A 15,297-nucleotide genomic window follows, 5' to 3' on the forward strand; every position below is an offset into this window, starting at 1 on the left:
CAGGGTCTGCTACAGACCCCCAGGATCCGACCTGGATATGGATAGAGACCTCTTTAATATTTTTAACAAAGTAAATACTAGTGGAATTGTGTGATTATGGGACACTAATTTCCCAGATATAGAGTGGAGGACAAACGCTACTAATAATGGAAGGACTCAGATATTCCTGGATGTGATAGACGACAGATTTCTTCACCAAATAGTCACTGAACCACCAAGAGGTGATGTCATTTTAGATTTAGTATTGGTGGTAGTGAGGACCTCATAGAAGAGCTGGTTGTATAGGACAAGTTTGGTTCGAGTGATCAAGAGCTGCCTAGTCCAGTTTAAACTAAATGGAAGGAAAAACAAAAATGGTCTGCAACTAATGTCCTTGATTTCAAAAGGGCAAACTAAAAAATTAAGGAAATTAGTTAGGGAAAGTGGACTGGACTGAAGAACTCAAGGATCTGAATGTAGAGGTGGCTTGGAATTACTTTAAGTCTAAGGGCTGGTCTACAGTACAGATGTAAGTAAACCTAAGTTACACTACTTCAGTTACGTAAATTACTGTAACTGAAGTCCACATAATTTAGGTAGGCACCTCAGTAAGTTTACACTGAGCTGTGTTGACAGGAGACGCTCCTGACGATTTCCCGGGAGCTGGAGTACAGGCATCGACAGGAGAGCGCTCTGCCATTGACTTCATCAGACCCACTAAATTGACATGCTGCCAATCTAGCTGTAAGTATAGACAAGGCCAAAGTTGCAGAAACTATCTGGAGCCTGCATCCCAAGCAACAGGAAAAAATTCATAGAGAAGGGTTGCAGACCAAACTAGATGAACAAGCATCTCAAACAGGTTATTAGGAACAGAGGGGTAGCCGTGTTAGTCTGGATCTGTAAAAGCAGCAAAGAATCCTGTGGCACCTTATAGACTAACAGACATTTTGGAGCATGAGCTTTCGTGGGTGAATACCCACTTCTTCAGATGCATGTGGTGGAAATATCCAGGGGCAGGTATATATATGCTAGCAAGCAAGCTAGAGATAACGAGGTCAGTTCAATCAGGGAGGATGAGGCCCTGTTTTAGCAGTTGAGGTGTGAAAACCAAGAGAGGAGAAACTGGTTCTGTAGTTGGCAAGCCATTCACAGTCTTTGTTCAATCCTGAGCTGATGGTGTCAAATTTGCAGATGAACTGAAGCTCAGCAGTTTCTCTTTGAAATCTGGTCCTGAAGTTTTTTTGCTGCAGGATGGCCACCTTAAGGTCTGCTATAGTGTGGCCAGGGAGGTTGAAGTGCTCTCCTACAGGTTTTTGTATATTGCCATTCCTAATGTCTGATTTGTGTCCATTTATCCTTTTCCGTAGAGACTGTCCAGTTTGGCCGATGTACATAGCAGAGGGGCATTGCTGGCATATGATGGCGTATATTACACTGGTGGATGTGCAGGTGAATGAGCCAGTGATGGTGTGGCTGATCTGGTTAGGTCCTGTGATGGTGTCGCGGGTGTAGATATGTGGGCAGAGTTGGCATCGAGGTTTGTTGCATGGATTGGTTCCTGAGCTAGAGTTATTATGGTGCGGTGTGCAGTTACTGGTGAGAATATGTTTCAGGTTGGCAGGTTGTCTGTGGGCAAGGACTGGCCTGCCACCCAAGGCCTGTGAAAGTGTGGGATCGTTGTCCAGGATGGGTTGTAGATCCTTGATGATGCGTTGGAGGGGTTTTAGCTGGGGGCTGTATGTGATGGCCACTGGAGTCCTGTTGGTTTCTTTCTTGGGTTTGTCTTGCAGTAGGAGGCTTCTGGGTACACGTCTGGCTCTGTTGATCTGTTTCCTTATTTCCTCGTGCGGGTATTGTAGTTTTGAGAATGCTTGGTGGAGATTTTGTAGGTGTTGGTCTCTGTCTGAGGGGTTAGAGCAGATGCGGTTGTACCTCAGTGCTTGGCTGCAGACAATGGATCGTGTGATGTGTCCGGGATGGAAGCTGGAGGCATGAAGGTAGGCATAGCGGTTAGTAGGTTTTCGATATAGGGTGGTGTTAATGTGACCATCACTTATTTGCACCGTGGTGTCAAGAAAGTGGACCTCCCATGTAGATTGGTCCAGGCTGAGGTTGATGGTGGGGTGGAAGCTGTTGAAATCATGGTGGAATTCTTCCAGAGTCTCCTTCCCATGGGTCCAGATGATGAAGATGTCATCAATGTAGCGTAGGTAGAGAAGGGGCGTGAGTGGACGAGAGCTGAGGAAGCGTTGTTCCAGGTCGGCCATAAAGATATTGGCATATTGTGGGGCCATGCGGGTGCCCATAGCAGTGCCACTGATCTGGAGATATATATTGTCATCAAATTTGAAATAGTTGTGTGTAAGTATAAAGGCACAGAGCTCAGCAGCCAGTTGTGCTGTGGCATCATCAGGGATAGTGTTCCTGACAGCTTGTATTCCATCTGTGTGTGGGATGTTTGTGTAGAGAGCCTCTACATCCATGGTGGCTAGGATAGTGTTTTCTGGGAGGTGACCAATGCATTGTAGTTTCCTCAGGAAATCAGTGGTGTCACGGAGATAGCTGGGAGTGCTGGTGGCATAGGGTCTGAGTAGAGAGTCCATATATCCAGACAGTCCTTCAGTGAGAGTGCCAATGCCCGAGATGATGGGGCATCCAGGATTTCCGGGTTTGTGGATCTTGGGTAGTAGATAGAATAACCCTGGTCAGGGCTCTAGGGGTATGTTGATTTCTTCTGGTGTTAGTGTAGGGAGTGTCCTGAGTAGATGCTGTAGTTTCTTAGTGTATTCCTCAGTGGGATCTGAGGGAAGTAGCCTGTAGAATTTGGTATTGGAGAGTTGTCTGGCGGCCTCCTTTTGGTAGACAGCCAAGCACTGAGGTACAACCGCGTCTGCTTTAACCCCTCAGACAGAGACCAACACCTACAAAATCTCCACCAAGCATTCTCAAAACTACAATACCCGCATGAGGAAATAAGGAAACAGATCAACAGAGCCAGACGTGTACCCAGAAGCCTCCTACTGCAAGACAAACCCAAGAAAGAAACCAACAGGACTCCAGTGGCCATCACATACAGCCCCCAGCTAAAACCCCTCCAACGCATCATCAAGGATCTACAACCCATCCTGGACAACGATCCCACACTTTCACAGGCCTTGGGTGGCAGGCCAGTCCTTGCCCACAGACAACCTGCCAACCTGAAACATACTCTCACCAGTAACTGCACACCGCACCATAATAACTCTAGCTCAGGAACCAATCCATGCAACAAACCTCGATGCCAACTCTGCCCACATATCTACACCCGCGACACCATCACAGGACCTAACCAGATCAGCCACACCATCACTGGTTCATTCACCTACACATCCACCAGTGTAATATACGCCATCATATGCCAGCAATGCCCCTCTGCTATGTACATCGGCCAAACTGGACAGTCTCTACGGAAAAGGATAAATGGACACAAATCAGACATTAGGAATGGCAATATACAAAACCTGTAGGAGAGCACTTCAACCTCCCTGGCCACACTATAGCAGACCTTAAGGTGGCCATCCTGCAGCAAAAAAACTTCAGGACCAGACTTCAAAGAGAAACTGCTGAGCTTCAGTTCATCTGCAAATTTGACACCATCAGCTCAGGATTGAACAAAGACTGTGAATGGCTTGCCAACTACAGAACCAGTTTCTCCTCTCTTGGTTTTCACACCTTAACTGCTAAAACAGGGCCTCATCCTCCCTGATTGAACTGATCTCGTTATCTCTAGCTTGCTTGCTAGCATATATATACCTGCCCCTGGATATTTCCACCACATGCATCTGAAGAAGTGAGTATTCACCCACGAAAGCTCATGCTCCAAAATGTCTGTTAGTCTATAAGATGCCACAGGATTCTTTGCTGCTTTTACAGGTTATTAGGAAAAAGCAGAAAGCTTTCCTTGCTGATCCATTCCTTGTAGGCTCTCTCCTGGGGTATTTCTACACTGCAATTAAAAACCCATAGCTGGCCCATGCCAGCTGAGTATGGCATGCAGGGCTCAGGCACTGTTTAACTGCAGTGCAGACTTTAGGGATCAGGCTGCAGCCTGAGCTCTAGACTCTTATTCAGAAGTTCAGGCTCAGGGAGGGTCCCAGAGTTCTGATTGCAGTCTCAGCCCGAACATCTGTCCCACAATTAAACAGCTCAAGTCAGCTGGGACAGGCCAACTGTGGGTGCCTAACTGCAGTGTAGACATGCCCTCGGAGATCAGACAGTGTACGGAAAAAGAGAGACCTGCCAAAAGTCAAGCAGAGTTGGATCTTGAAAATGAAATTAGATACAACATAACAGATTCTTTAGCCATACAAATAAAAAGAAAATGAGGAAAGAAGTGGGAGTGCTAAACACACAGTATGGTTGGAGATTAAAAATAATCGAGGTATAGCCCAACACCTAAACAACTACTTTGCCTCAGTTTTACTCAGGGTAATAAAGAGCTTGGGGGCACTGACAGGATGGCTAATGGGAACGAGGATACAGAAGCAGAAATTACCACACCGGGAAGGGAAGCCAAACTAAAACACCTTAATGGGACCAAATCAGTGGGCTTGGATAATCTTCATCTAAAATATTAAAGGACCTAACACATGAAATTACAAGCTCAATAGCATCAGTTTTCAATGAATCCATAAATTCAGGAGTCATGCCCTATGACTAGAGAATTGCAAATATAGTACCTATATTTAAGAAAGGGAGAAAAGATGATCCAGGAAACTACAGGCCTGTTAGTTTTAAATCAATTGTATACCTGGTGTTAGAACAAATTTTGAAAGTAAGTAGTTAAGGACAGAGGTAAATGGTAACTGGGATAAAATACACTATGATTTTACAAATACACACAGATTTTACAGAATTCTTTCCCAGGCATCTGGCTGGTGGATCTTGTCCACATGCTCAGAATCTAACTGATCACCATATTTGGGGTCAGGAAGGAATTCTCCCGTCCCCCAGATTAGACTGACAGACACCGTGTGGTTCTTTTGCCTTCCTCTGCAGCATGAGGCACAGGTTACTTGCTGGTTTGAACTAGTATAAATGGTGGATTCTCTGTAACTTGAAGTCTTTAAATCAAGATTTGAGGACTTCAGTAACTCAGTCAGAGATTATGAACCTATTACAGGAGTGGGCGAGTGAGGTTCTCTGGCCTGCAATGGGCAGGAAGGTCAGACTAGATGATCATGATGGTCTCTTCTGGCCTTATAAGTCTGAGTTTGAATATAGGGCAGGATCATGGTAGCTTGTGTTATATAACAGAAAATAACTCTACTTTAATGGTGCAAAAAATTGGTGTTTAAATAAGACTAAACCATGGTTAAGGAAGAGTGTTTTCATTTACGCTATGTGGACTATGGAAGTTTCTGTAAGACACACAGAAATAAAGATTGCTCAAATGTTCAGAGAAAAGGTGGTAGCTATTTTTGAAAGTGCTTGGGACTCTTAAAAGATTATCCCAGAGGAACAGCCCCTGAAAGTGGGAATTATGTTCCTGCTCAAGCAGTAACAAAAGTCTAGGTCTTTCCTTTGAAATTCCCTATCAACAGTAACAGAATCATGACTGACACAGAAGGTACAGTAGAGTGGAGGGTAAGGCAAAAACTGCTCTATTTAAGCCTAGTGAAGGCATTTACTACAAAGAGGGAGGATCTTCTGGCTAAGGCTCAGACTGGAAGTTAGGAAAACTGAGTTTATTCCCAGCTCTGACACATTTCCTTGGACAACTCTCTTAACCTCTGTAAAACAAAGATAATAATTCCCGACTCAAAGAGGTGTAATGCGGCAAAATTAATGTTTGTGAAGTGTTTCAGCATCCCTGGATAGAAGGCCCTAGATCAGTGTTTCTCAAACTGTGGGTTACAACCCCCAGATCGAGGGGAGGTCATGGTACATTTGGGGGGGTGGGGGATGGGGAGAGAAGAAAGAAAGAAAGAAAACATCACTGAAGCTTGACACATTCACCCCTCCATAGATGGAGAGGGGCAAATGTCCCAAACTTGGTGGCACTGAATCACCATGTGCTAGGTTGCAACATCAATCAAATTCAGAGACAGAGGGGCGGAGGGCCACATTTGATTGGCACTGTGACCTACCACATGGGGTCGCTATGCCACTTTGGTTTGGGACATCAGTTCCCCTGTCTCCATCTAAGGAGAGGCGTATGTGCCTAACCTGGCTAGGATGAAACACCGACAGCGGAGAGCTGGGCCCAGCCCAGCAGGACAGGAGCTGCTGTTGTGGGGTGAGTGCAGGGTAGGGTCGTTCATCAACCTCCCTCCTTTCTGTAACCACTAGGGGTTGTGTTAACAGAGGTGAGAGCCAAAGGGGATCATGGCATGAAAAAGTTTAGGAATCACTGCACTAGAGGATGGGCCAGTGATTAGGCGCTTGCCAGGGAATCAGGAGTCCTGATTTCAACTCCCCTGTTCCACCACTGACTTCCTTGGGGACCTTGTGCAAAGTCACTTAGTCTCTCTGTCCCCCAGCTCCGCAAATGTAAAATGGGGATAACACCACTTATTTCACAGTGATGTTGTGAGGATAAAAGTAATTAAAGATGGGAGATGCTCAGATACTAAAACGATGGGGTATATATAAATACTGCAGCCTTCCCACTCCCCTAAGGCAGTCCTTTTCTGCAGCCAACACAATTGCAGATACCAGACAATCCCAGCACTCATATATGTACATTTATGCCCGAAACACATTTAAACAGGTTGAGATCACCACCTGTCTAAATTACCTGAAATGCACAGATCATAACTGAAAGCGCTATTCACCAAGTCGCCTTTTCCAAGTGTATGTGCTGCATAAAGCTTTTTCTGTTCCGGAGTTTGGCAGAACGGCCTACTCAATGAACTCAATAAATAATACTTCTCTGAATTCAATTTCTGTCACAAGCCTGTTGCTTCCTCAATACACTTGGCAGTCAGGTGCCAGTCAGATGATTTACGGTCTATTTCAACATTGCTTGAAGTAGGTGTGTGGTAACTTGTAAACCAAAAACCCATTAAAAGTGACAGCCCCAGCATCAGTACTAGCCACATATTCTAAACAAGATTAGAATAGACAAATATGAGTTTTCTTTACCTTTTTCCACAGAAGCATCTGGAATGGACTCAAGTAACTGTTTAATTGGTGAAGAAGCTTTCACTGGCGCTGGTATACTTAGTGGTAATGGTAAAGACGTGGGGACATCAGAAAGGTCAGATTCAGAAGACTGGGAAAAGAGATAATCCTCGCCAAGAGAATGCCGATGTAGCTCAACATCCACTACCTTCCAGAAACAGGGGAAAGGATTATGATAAGTTATGCACTTGTCAATTGGCAGCCCAAATATCATGAGTTACGATGCCTTAATTTGATCAAAACCTGCAAGCCCTCTGCACATGGAACTACCATTGATTTCAAAAGAGGCTGCACGGGCAAATGTCTTGCAGGATCAGGCCTACAACAAAACCTAGAAAAATAGAATGATTTGTGATATTAAATATCCACAACAAAATAGCACATATCTACCTCTGCACAGAATTCTCAACAGTAAACATCATCAGGCAAAGATCCCACAAACTCAGGATCCTGAACAACTAATCCGGGTGATGTCGCATTGAAGTCAGTGGGATTCCACATAGGTGCAGGGGTATGTGTTTATCAGATCTCAGTGCAGGATTAATGGCTAACCTTATATGCTTGGTTTGGAAATCCCTTGAAGCATACACTACAGCATTTGTTAACTCTTCAAAAATGTTCCTCACTATCTTGAGAAAACCCATATTAAAATCTACTTTGCTGAGTGAAAAGCTGAGATCATGCAACCCCACAGAAAATCTTTCGACTTAGTAAAACAGAGGGGAAAAATCAAAATTAGAGATGATAGACTATGACTGAGGTTAAGTGACTTATCCCAAGTCTAAAATAGAATCTTGTCTTTAATCCCACATTGCTGAACTCTAACCACTAGATTACATTGCCATCTATACTGCAGAAAAGTCAGCTAAGCACAACAGGAAGGAGTTTACCCAACTATGGCTAAAAGTGAACAAGTCATAAAAACATTGTGAATCAAGAGGATAGTTCATTTGCTAGCCACTGATTTCACTCTTCTCTATTTTGACTATTACCTCTAAATTCATTCCTTTCTGTAACTCAATTTTATACTTGTGTGCTAGATTTTCTGTGTGCTGTTTTTATGTTAAGCTCATTCAACTGATCTAACAAATATACACAGACTATTTATATGTGGAAAGTTTGCTTCTCTTAAAAATATCTGAATGCATTTCTCTTGAAAATAATGAAGATGAAACATCAATGACTTAAGGGAATGAGCACTGCATCAAGCCAAGTCACTTTCCAGAATTGCTTTATCATTTCATGTTGTAATACAAATCTAATCTATGGTTACAAGAAAAGGTAGTTTGCAGGGTTGTTGCAGCTGTGTTGGTTTCAGGATATTAGAGAGACAAGGCAGGTGAGCTGATATCTTTTATTGGACCAATTTCTGTTGGTGAGAGAGACAAGCTTTTGAGCTACACAGAGCTCTTCAGGTTTGGAAAAAGGTGCTCGGATGTCACAACTAAATAAAAGGTGGAACAGAGTTTGTGGGTTCAGTACAAGCATAATAATTTTTTACTTCCTATGCAGCCATTTTTAAAGAGTTTTCGTGCTTTCATTATGAAAGGTTAAAACTATGGTACAATTTTACTTGGCTACAGTCACTGCAATTCCCGTACTAAACTCCTTACTTTGCAAAGCGTTCTGGGACACATAGTCCATGAAAGATTTTCTATAACAAAAAGCATTTCCATTCTACAGCTCAGTAACTCACCGTTTCTGCACCAAGTGTCTGCAAGCCAGTATAGGTTCTGTCCAACTGTGGAAAACAATTAGATGAGTGAGTACATTACAACATGTTAAAATATTAATATTTTAGCTGAAGTTTACAACTAATCTTTCATGAAATAGTAACACTGCAGCAAGTTCCTAACGAAAATAAACTGTGATTCCGTAGCAAAGCAGTGACAGGGCAAATTTACCAAAGCTAGATATCACATTTTCTTTGGCAAGAAGCAACATTTGCACTTTGTAGTGAGCAGAAAAAACATGCTGCTGCAGGGGGAGGGGAGAAGAGGATAAAATCTGTGGGGGAGGGGAGACTGGTATTCAGCATTAATTAGAATAAATCCTAATTAATTTAAATTAATTACATAAAATTAATGTAAGGTACATGTGTCTCTAGCCTTAGACAAGTGTCCTTTTTATTCTTTGCATAAACCCAAATAAACATGAAACAATCTCAATTATATGCAGCAGGATCATTAAACGGGATTTTTGTTACTGCTTAGCTAGTTTATCCTCAGGCCAACTAAACCACTGAGGTTACCTTACCCAGTGTCCCATCAGTAGATAAGAGACAGGAAGTTTCAATGAAAACTGACACCAGCCACCAGAAGAACCCAGTAGCAGAGACTGCCTGAGCCATACAAACTTCAGAAGAACTCATGCTAGCAGACTAAGGCCCTCTCTACATTAACGACATATGCACCAGCGTGTCAACTCTTAACATATCTATTGGCACAAAGCAGGGTTTACACTGATACCAATCAACTGGTTCATTTACCAGATTAAGCTGCACCACCGTAAATTGCACTTTTCAGCAGTGTAGCAAGTCTACTAGAGCTAGGTGGAGATGAGATTTTGTTAAAAAGTCAAATCAAGAATATTTTGGACAAAGCCAGAAATATTTCAATTCTGAAACACCGCCATGGTGCCTCAAGAGAGTTGTAGTTCAGTAGCTTCAGGCTCCTATTCCCTTCTGTAGGCCAGGCTCACTGGACACATGACATCTTCCAGAAAGCACCAGGGTCTCTCCCCGAGGTAAGGGGAGACGGTGCATAAGGGCAGTCACATGGCCAGGATCCACCACGGTGATGCAGTGCAGCAGGGGAGCCCGCTCACAGAGAAGGGGAACATGGGGCATCCTATCTACAACTCCCATGTGGCGCAGCAGTGTCAATTCAAAATTGCATTATTTCAATTTTTCAAGATTTCAGCGAAAAGTTTCATTTAGTCAAAAAAAACAAATTTTCCATAAAAAACCAGTTTGGATGGAAAGTTTTCAACCAGCCCATATGCCTAAAACATGAATGTGCATCAATGTAGTTACACTGCTGAGACCTTCCTTAACATAGACAAGACCAAAGTCTAACTAATAATAATGCAGTGACAAAGTTCTGAGGACAATTAAAAATAGTGAAAAAGGGTAATAATTTAATTCTGCTGGGGTTGAGCTCAAGTAATTAAAACGAAAAGAAAAGAAATGGCCATTTTCAGAAGTGCTGTGAACCCATTAATCCTCTGCACTCGAGAGCCTTTGGAAGAGTCAGGCCCAGAAGAAACAAATGAAGATTCTGGATTTTCCCTCTTCATCCTTCAGGAACAGGATAAGTCAAATTGTCAGGCTGAAGATCCTTGGTAGCTGCAGGTAAGACCATGGGAAGGAACTAAACAGAACAACCACTCCTTATGCAGATGCCCCTACTAAAAGCCTCGCAAGTTAAAATTGATGAGGAGAGCATAAAAATCCAAAATCACAGGGAAGAGCAGCTGAACACTTCTCTTCTCTGGGCAGAATCAATTCCAACTTCTTAGACATTGGAAGCCCCCAATGGAATGTCACCTCTATATGGCTGATGTCAACTACTTTGCTGTATTTTCCATCTCCATCTCATATGCCCCCTAGCCAGATGTCAGCGGTACACAAACACAATAGAGGAAGGCCACAAACACAGCACATTCCATAGGTTTAAGTACCTTCAGATTGTGTATGATATCGATCCTTTTGTTCTGGCTGTCCTTAAAGTGAATCTGAACCCTCACTGGAAATTCTCCCCAGCCTCGTCTGGTTAAATGAAATGGAGGCTCTCTAGAAACAAACAGAAATTCACATTACAGACACCCGCACTACAACTTCCACATTCATCTTTTCAAACAGAATGCTTTCCCGATTGGCTGCTAATTATCCTCAATCCCACTCTCCACCAGAGAGAGAACATGCGGTCTACATAGACAGCCACAGAGACATCTTCACTGTGCATGTGGGAAGGTAAAAGAAAATGATGCCAAAATGGTGAGTGCCAGACAAGAAAGTAGTAGAGTCAGTTCCTTAATAAATGGCTGCATGATGCCAGATGGCCAGTACCAGTGAAAATCAGTACCATTTGACGCTGTCACAAGCTGAATTTCCAATGCAGAGTTTTCATTCTTTCCCTCCTACAATCTATCTAGTCATAAAAGACATTATTATAGTGTTGGTAGATAAAACCAAAGCAACATTTTGAACACCACCTTCCCTGCATACTTCTGGACCAATACTCTTGCCAGTGCAGGTTTGTCCTTTTATAGGAAGTATGTCCCGGCTGAAGGGATGCATGTAAGAGAGGTTATTATAAAAGAAGAAACTATAGGAATTTATATCAGACTGGGATTTTATTTAATTTATATCAGTCCCTGAGGTTGGGACAAATAGCCAGCCTTGCCTTCCCACCCCCTTTCAACTCTGACTGCTCAGGAGCAATGCAGTCTCAAGGATTCTGGCATGTATGCAGATTTCCAGGTCACAAATCAATGATGGGAATGAGGGCTGTTAATTTATTAGTAGGGAAAGAATGCAGGGAATGAACAGTGCATGCTATTTGCCCAAACCTCATTTTCACAGCACTCTCACTGAGGGAGTGTGGAAAAAAAGGGAAAATAGTATCAGATAGTTCGTTCTAAGGGCAGGTCTACACTACAGCTGGGATCGACGCTCTGAGATCAATACACTGGCAGGCAATTTAGCAGGTCTAGTAAAGAGTAAGGTAGATGAGAAGAGGAAGGTATGCTGATGGGAGATTTTCTCCCATCAACCCCCCGTGGTGTAGACCCCATGGTAATTTTACCTAAGGTACGCTGACTTATTCACGTAACTGGAGTTGCATAGCGTAGGTCGACTTACCACAGTAGTGTAGACATAGCCCCACACATGGAGAGAAGGGACAGGGAGAGGAACAGATCCTATAAAAATCCCATCTACAGTGATTTCACATCAGTGTTTTAAAATTTGCTTAGACAAGTCCTGCAGAAGGACTAAGGCAAATGTACATCGGAGTTACTTTCCTAATCAGTCTGAGTGTGTTATGCCCATAACTTAGTGGCAGAAAGAAGAGTGGAAATCTACTGTGGAGGGAAAATCCTGTAGTTTACTTTGTTAACCTCAGTGGGGCAATATTTTTCAACAATGTTTTTGGGGAGGGAATGTTGACACTGCTACATTTGGCACTGTGTTTCTCTAGTGTCAACACAGCCATGCTGTTATTGTAGTCATTCCTCAAAGCACGAGGTTAAACCCAAGATTATGAGTTAGCCACAGGAGAGAGCAGGAGAAAAGCATTTGAGAAAAAAACTCTTTACTGAAACACACAAGTATCTTTAAGCAAATGGGAATTCTAAAAACTCTGGCAAAGAAAATGAACTTTTCACATTGGGAAAGAACATCTGTTTAGTCTGGCATGCAGCCAAACTTGCAATGAAAGTGATGTAATGAAAACAACGGATACAGAAATCCATGCTGCTAATATGAAATACAGCATTTTAAGTTTCTCTCCAATAGAAAAGGCTCTCTTTAATCTGTCAAAACAACTTGGTATGTGTTTCGCAAGACTGCAGCATAACAACTAGCAAGTGCTGACAAACACCTGGAGAATTAGCTAGTTAAGCCAAGATAGAAGTTAAGTTACAATACCAACAATGCAGCCATAAAAAGAAGGTGCTATCTTTCTGAGAATTTCAGTATTTCAATCTTGACAAACTCAAAGACTCAAATAGTTCTTGATTACCTGACTTCCACCAAGTCGTTAGGTTTGTAACTGGGATGAAGGAAGAACCAGACTTTCTTGACAAAATGATTTATACTGGGTTCTCTCCGTGAGCCTCGTACATACACCATCCATTTATGGGTTGACTGATCGTTCTCCTCTCTCTTGTCAGGAGGAATATACCTGGCAGAAAAAGTAAAAAATAAATAAATATATTTACATACACAAAAGATTTTGCTCCCCTCTTTTTGGAAAAGTTTTAGAAACAGTAAAAGGATAATTTATGCCTATACTATTGGACACATTTGATGCATTTTAACGGCATCGTCCAACATTTCATCAAACCCTCCAACCCCCCTCATCCAGAAACAATCTGAATGGCTCTTACGTACATTTATACTCTTTGCTTTAACTGCACTCCTTGGTATCTCAATATATACATGCTACCCTTTGTGTGAAATAGCTCTTTGTAAATTTCCACCATCTAATCTTTGTTTCCTAATTAGGGGGGTTAATTTTAACCCCTCACTAGTGAGAGAAATTTACCTATCAAATCCGCTTCATACAGTTTTGGAGATGTAAATCACCATGAAGAATCTTTTTCAAATACCAGATTGGTAAGAGTCAAGCATAATATATACATAAATCTTAACTTATAATAAACTACAGGGGTTGGCCCACAAAGTCAAGATCTGGACCCAGATTTCTCGCTGTTTACGGGTGTTTTTAGAACCCATCTTTAATGGTAAGAAAAAACAACATCCAACATTCACCACTAATTTGATACTTTCTACTCTGGAAAAAAAAAAACTCTGACATGTGTAGTGCTGCTGGCCAGAAGTAGAGATGTTCAAAGTTTTCCAAAATGAAAACATTTTTTTCATCAAAGCTCAGCCTTCAACGTTGAGAAAACATTAAATTCTTTTTTTTAATTTCCCATTTTTTAAAAAATGTCTCCTGAAACTCTAGATACAAAAAGAGACTTTTGGTGATTCTGCTAAATGAGGTATATTCTCTCCCTTCCCCCATTTTGGGGCTGGTTTCATCCTTTTTATACTGTCAATTTTTGACTGGTCATTTTATTAACATGGGGGGATTTGCAAATCCAGAATAAAGGAATCTCATTTTTGAAAATTTCGGATTTTGGAAAAAAAATACTTAAAATGTTCTGGAAAATGAAAAATGGAATGGTTTTGGAAAACAATGGAATTAAAAAGAAGTTTTGAGTTGTCAAAATTTCTGTGACTGTGTTCATTTTTTTAACTAGCTTTTACCAGAGATGAGCTGCACTAGCAAAAGGATGCAAGAGTATTTGCACAGTGCATGCCTGAACTATGCTTAACCACACCCATTTCCAGAACTTTACTGACAAAATTAAATGGCTTTGTAAAAGTTATGAAAGAAATAACACAAAAAACATGAAATTACATTTCCTTAATTTGTCTTCACCTTAATTCAATGACATTTCAAAAAATTATCATACAGCACTATGGTACTAACTAAGCCTGCATCTCTTACATGATGGGAATCACGTAGCGGCTCAGTGCTACTGTCTTAGTTCAGCTCTATCCTAGCTTCACTGAACCACATCCCATCAAATACTGACTCATCCCTTCACCAAAGCAGGGTTCTGATCCTGCAGCTGGAGCTCTGTGGGGTCTCAGGGGCTTCTCAGGCAGATCCTATTGTAGGATCAGGGCCTAGTGCTGCAGGTGGTAGGGCTGGAAGTACTGAATGGATCAAAATAATTTCTAAAAACTTAGTTTTTGAAGCAAGTGCAGAATCATTCTCCGCAACTGTTATTACGAAAAGCACTAGCTCTGGGTCCCACCACAGCTATTGCTCACATCCCAAAGCCAATAAGGAGGGACTGGACTAGGAGTGCCGATATAGCTATCATTTGGAGTGTGCCTCAATTTTAGCTGCTGCTTAACTTTAATCCACAAATCAACTCAATGGCTAACAACTAAGACAATTAAGACCTTAGATACTAACTTGGAGACGTTGCCAACCACAATTGTTTTCTTCACATAGAGCCGTGAAGTCTCATCATTTAACAGACCGGCCTTTCGCTGGCCTGTTTTATGAGAGCTTGTAACACCAGAAGTGTCCTGAGCGACGAAAAAAGCAAAAATCAACTTTGCAAACACACACTTCTTTGGTACTAGAAAGTAAGCTGATGTTTAAAAAAGAAACCCACACAATTAAAACGAGAGACCAATAAAAAAAAATAATCTAAAACAGACAAATTGCTAACTGCCCATTTTCAAGTTATTTATGTATACAGCAAATAAACACTATATGGGAAAGCTGGGGTCCAGTTATCAGATATACACAATTAGTCTGGGCCAATATTTTACAATAGCAATTAATTAATTTGGATGGCCACCTCAAGATACCTTAAAGAGATACTTAATTTTCAGAAAGT

The 15,297-nt window shown here is 41.9% G+C and overlaps 1 protein-coding gene across 6 annotated transcripts in view; it reads right to left on the bottom strand.

Moving 5' to 3' along the window:
• YEATS2 (YEATS domain containing 2) overlaps window positions 1-15,297 on the bottom strand; it is a 73,676-nt gene that overhangs the window by 43,018 nt on the left and 15,361 nt on the right. For all 6 annotated transcript variants that reach the window (XM_030574553.1, XM_030574554.1, XM_030574556.1 and 3 more), the window contains exons 7-11: window positions 14,865-14,980; window positions 12,891-13,052; window positions 10,828-10,939; window positions 8,843-8,887; window positions 7,108-7,294 (exon numbers count right to left, since the gene is read on the bottom strand). In XM_030574553.1, coding sequence (XP_030430413.1) covers window positions 7,108-7,294; window positions 8,843-8,887; window positions 10,828-10,939; window positions 12,891-13,052; window positions 14,865-14,980 — 622 coding nt within the window. The remainder of the gene's footprint in view (window positions 1-7,107; window positions 7,295-8,842; window positions 8,888-10,827; window positions 10,940-12,890; window positions 13,053-14,864; window positions 14,981-15,297) is intronic.

The sequence above is a fragment of the Gopherus evgoodei genome, chromosome 9, assembly GCF_007399415.2.
Source record: "Gopherus evgoodei ecotype Sinaloan lineage chromosome 9, rGopEvg1_v1.p, whole genome shotgun sequence".
Lineage (NCBI taxonomy): Eukaryota > Metazoa > Chordata > Testudines > Testudinidae > Gopherus > Gopherus evgoodei.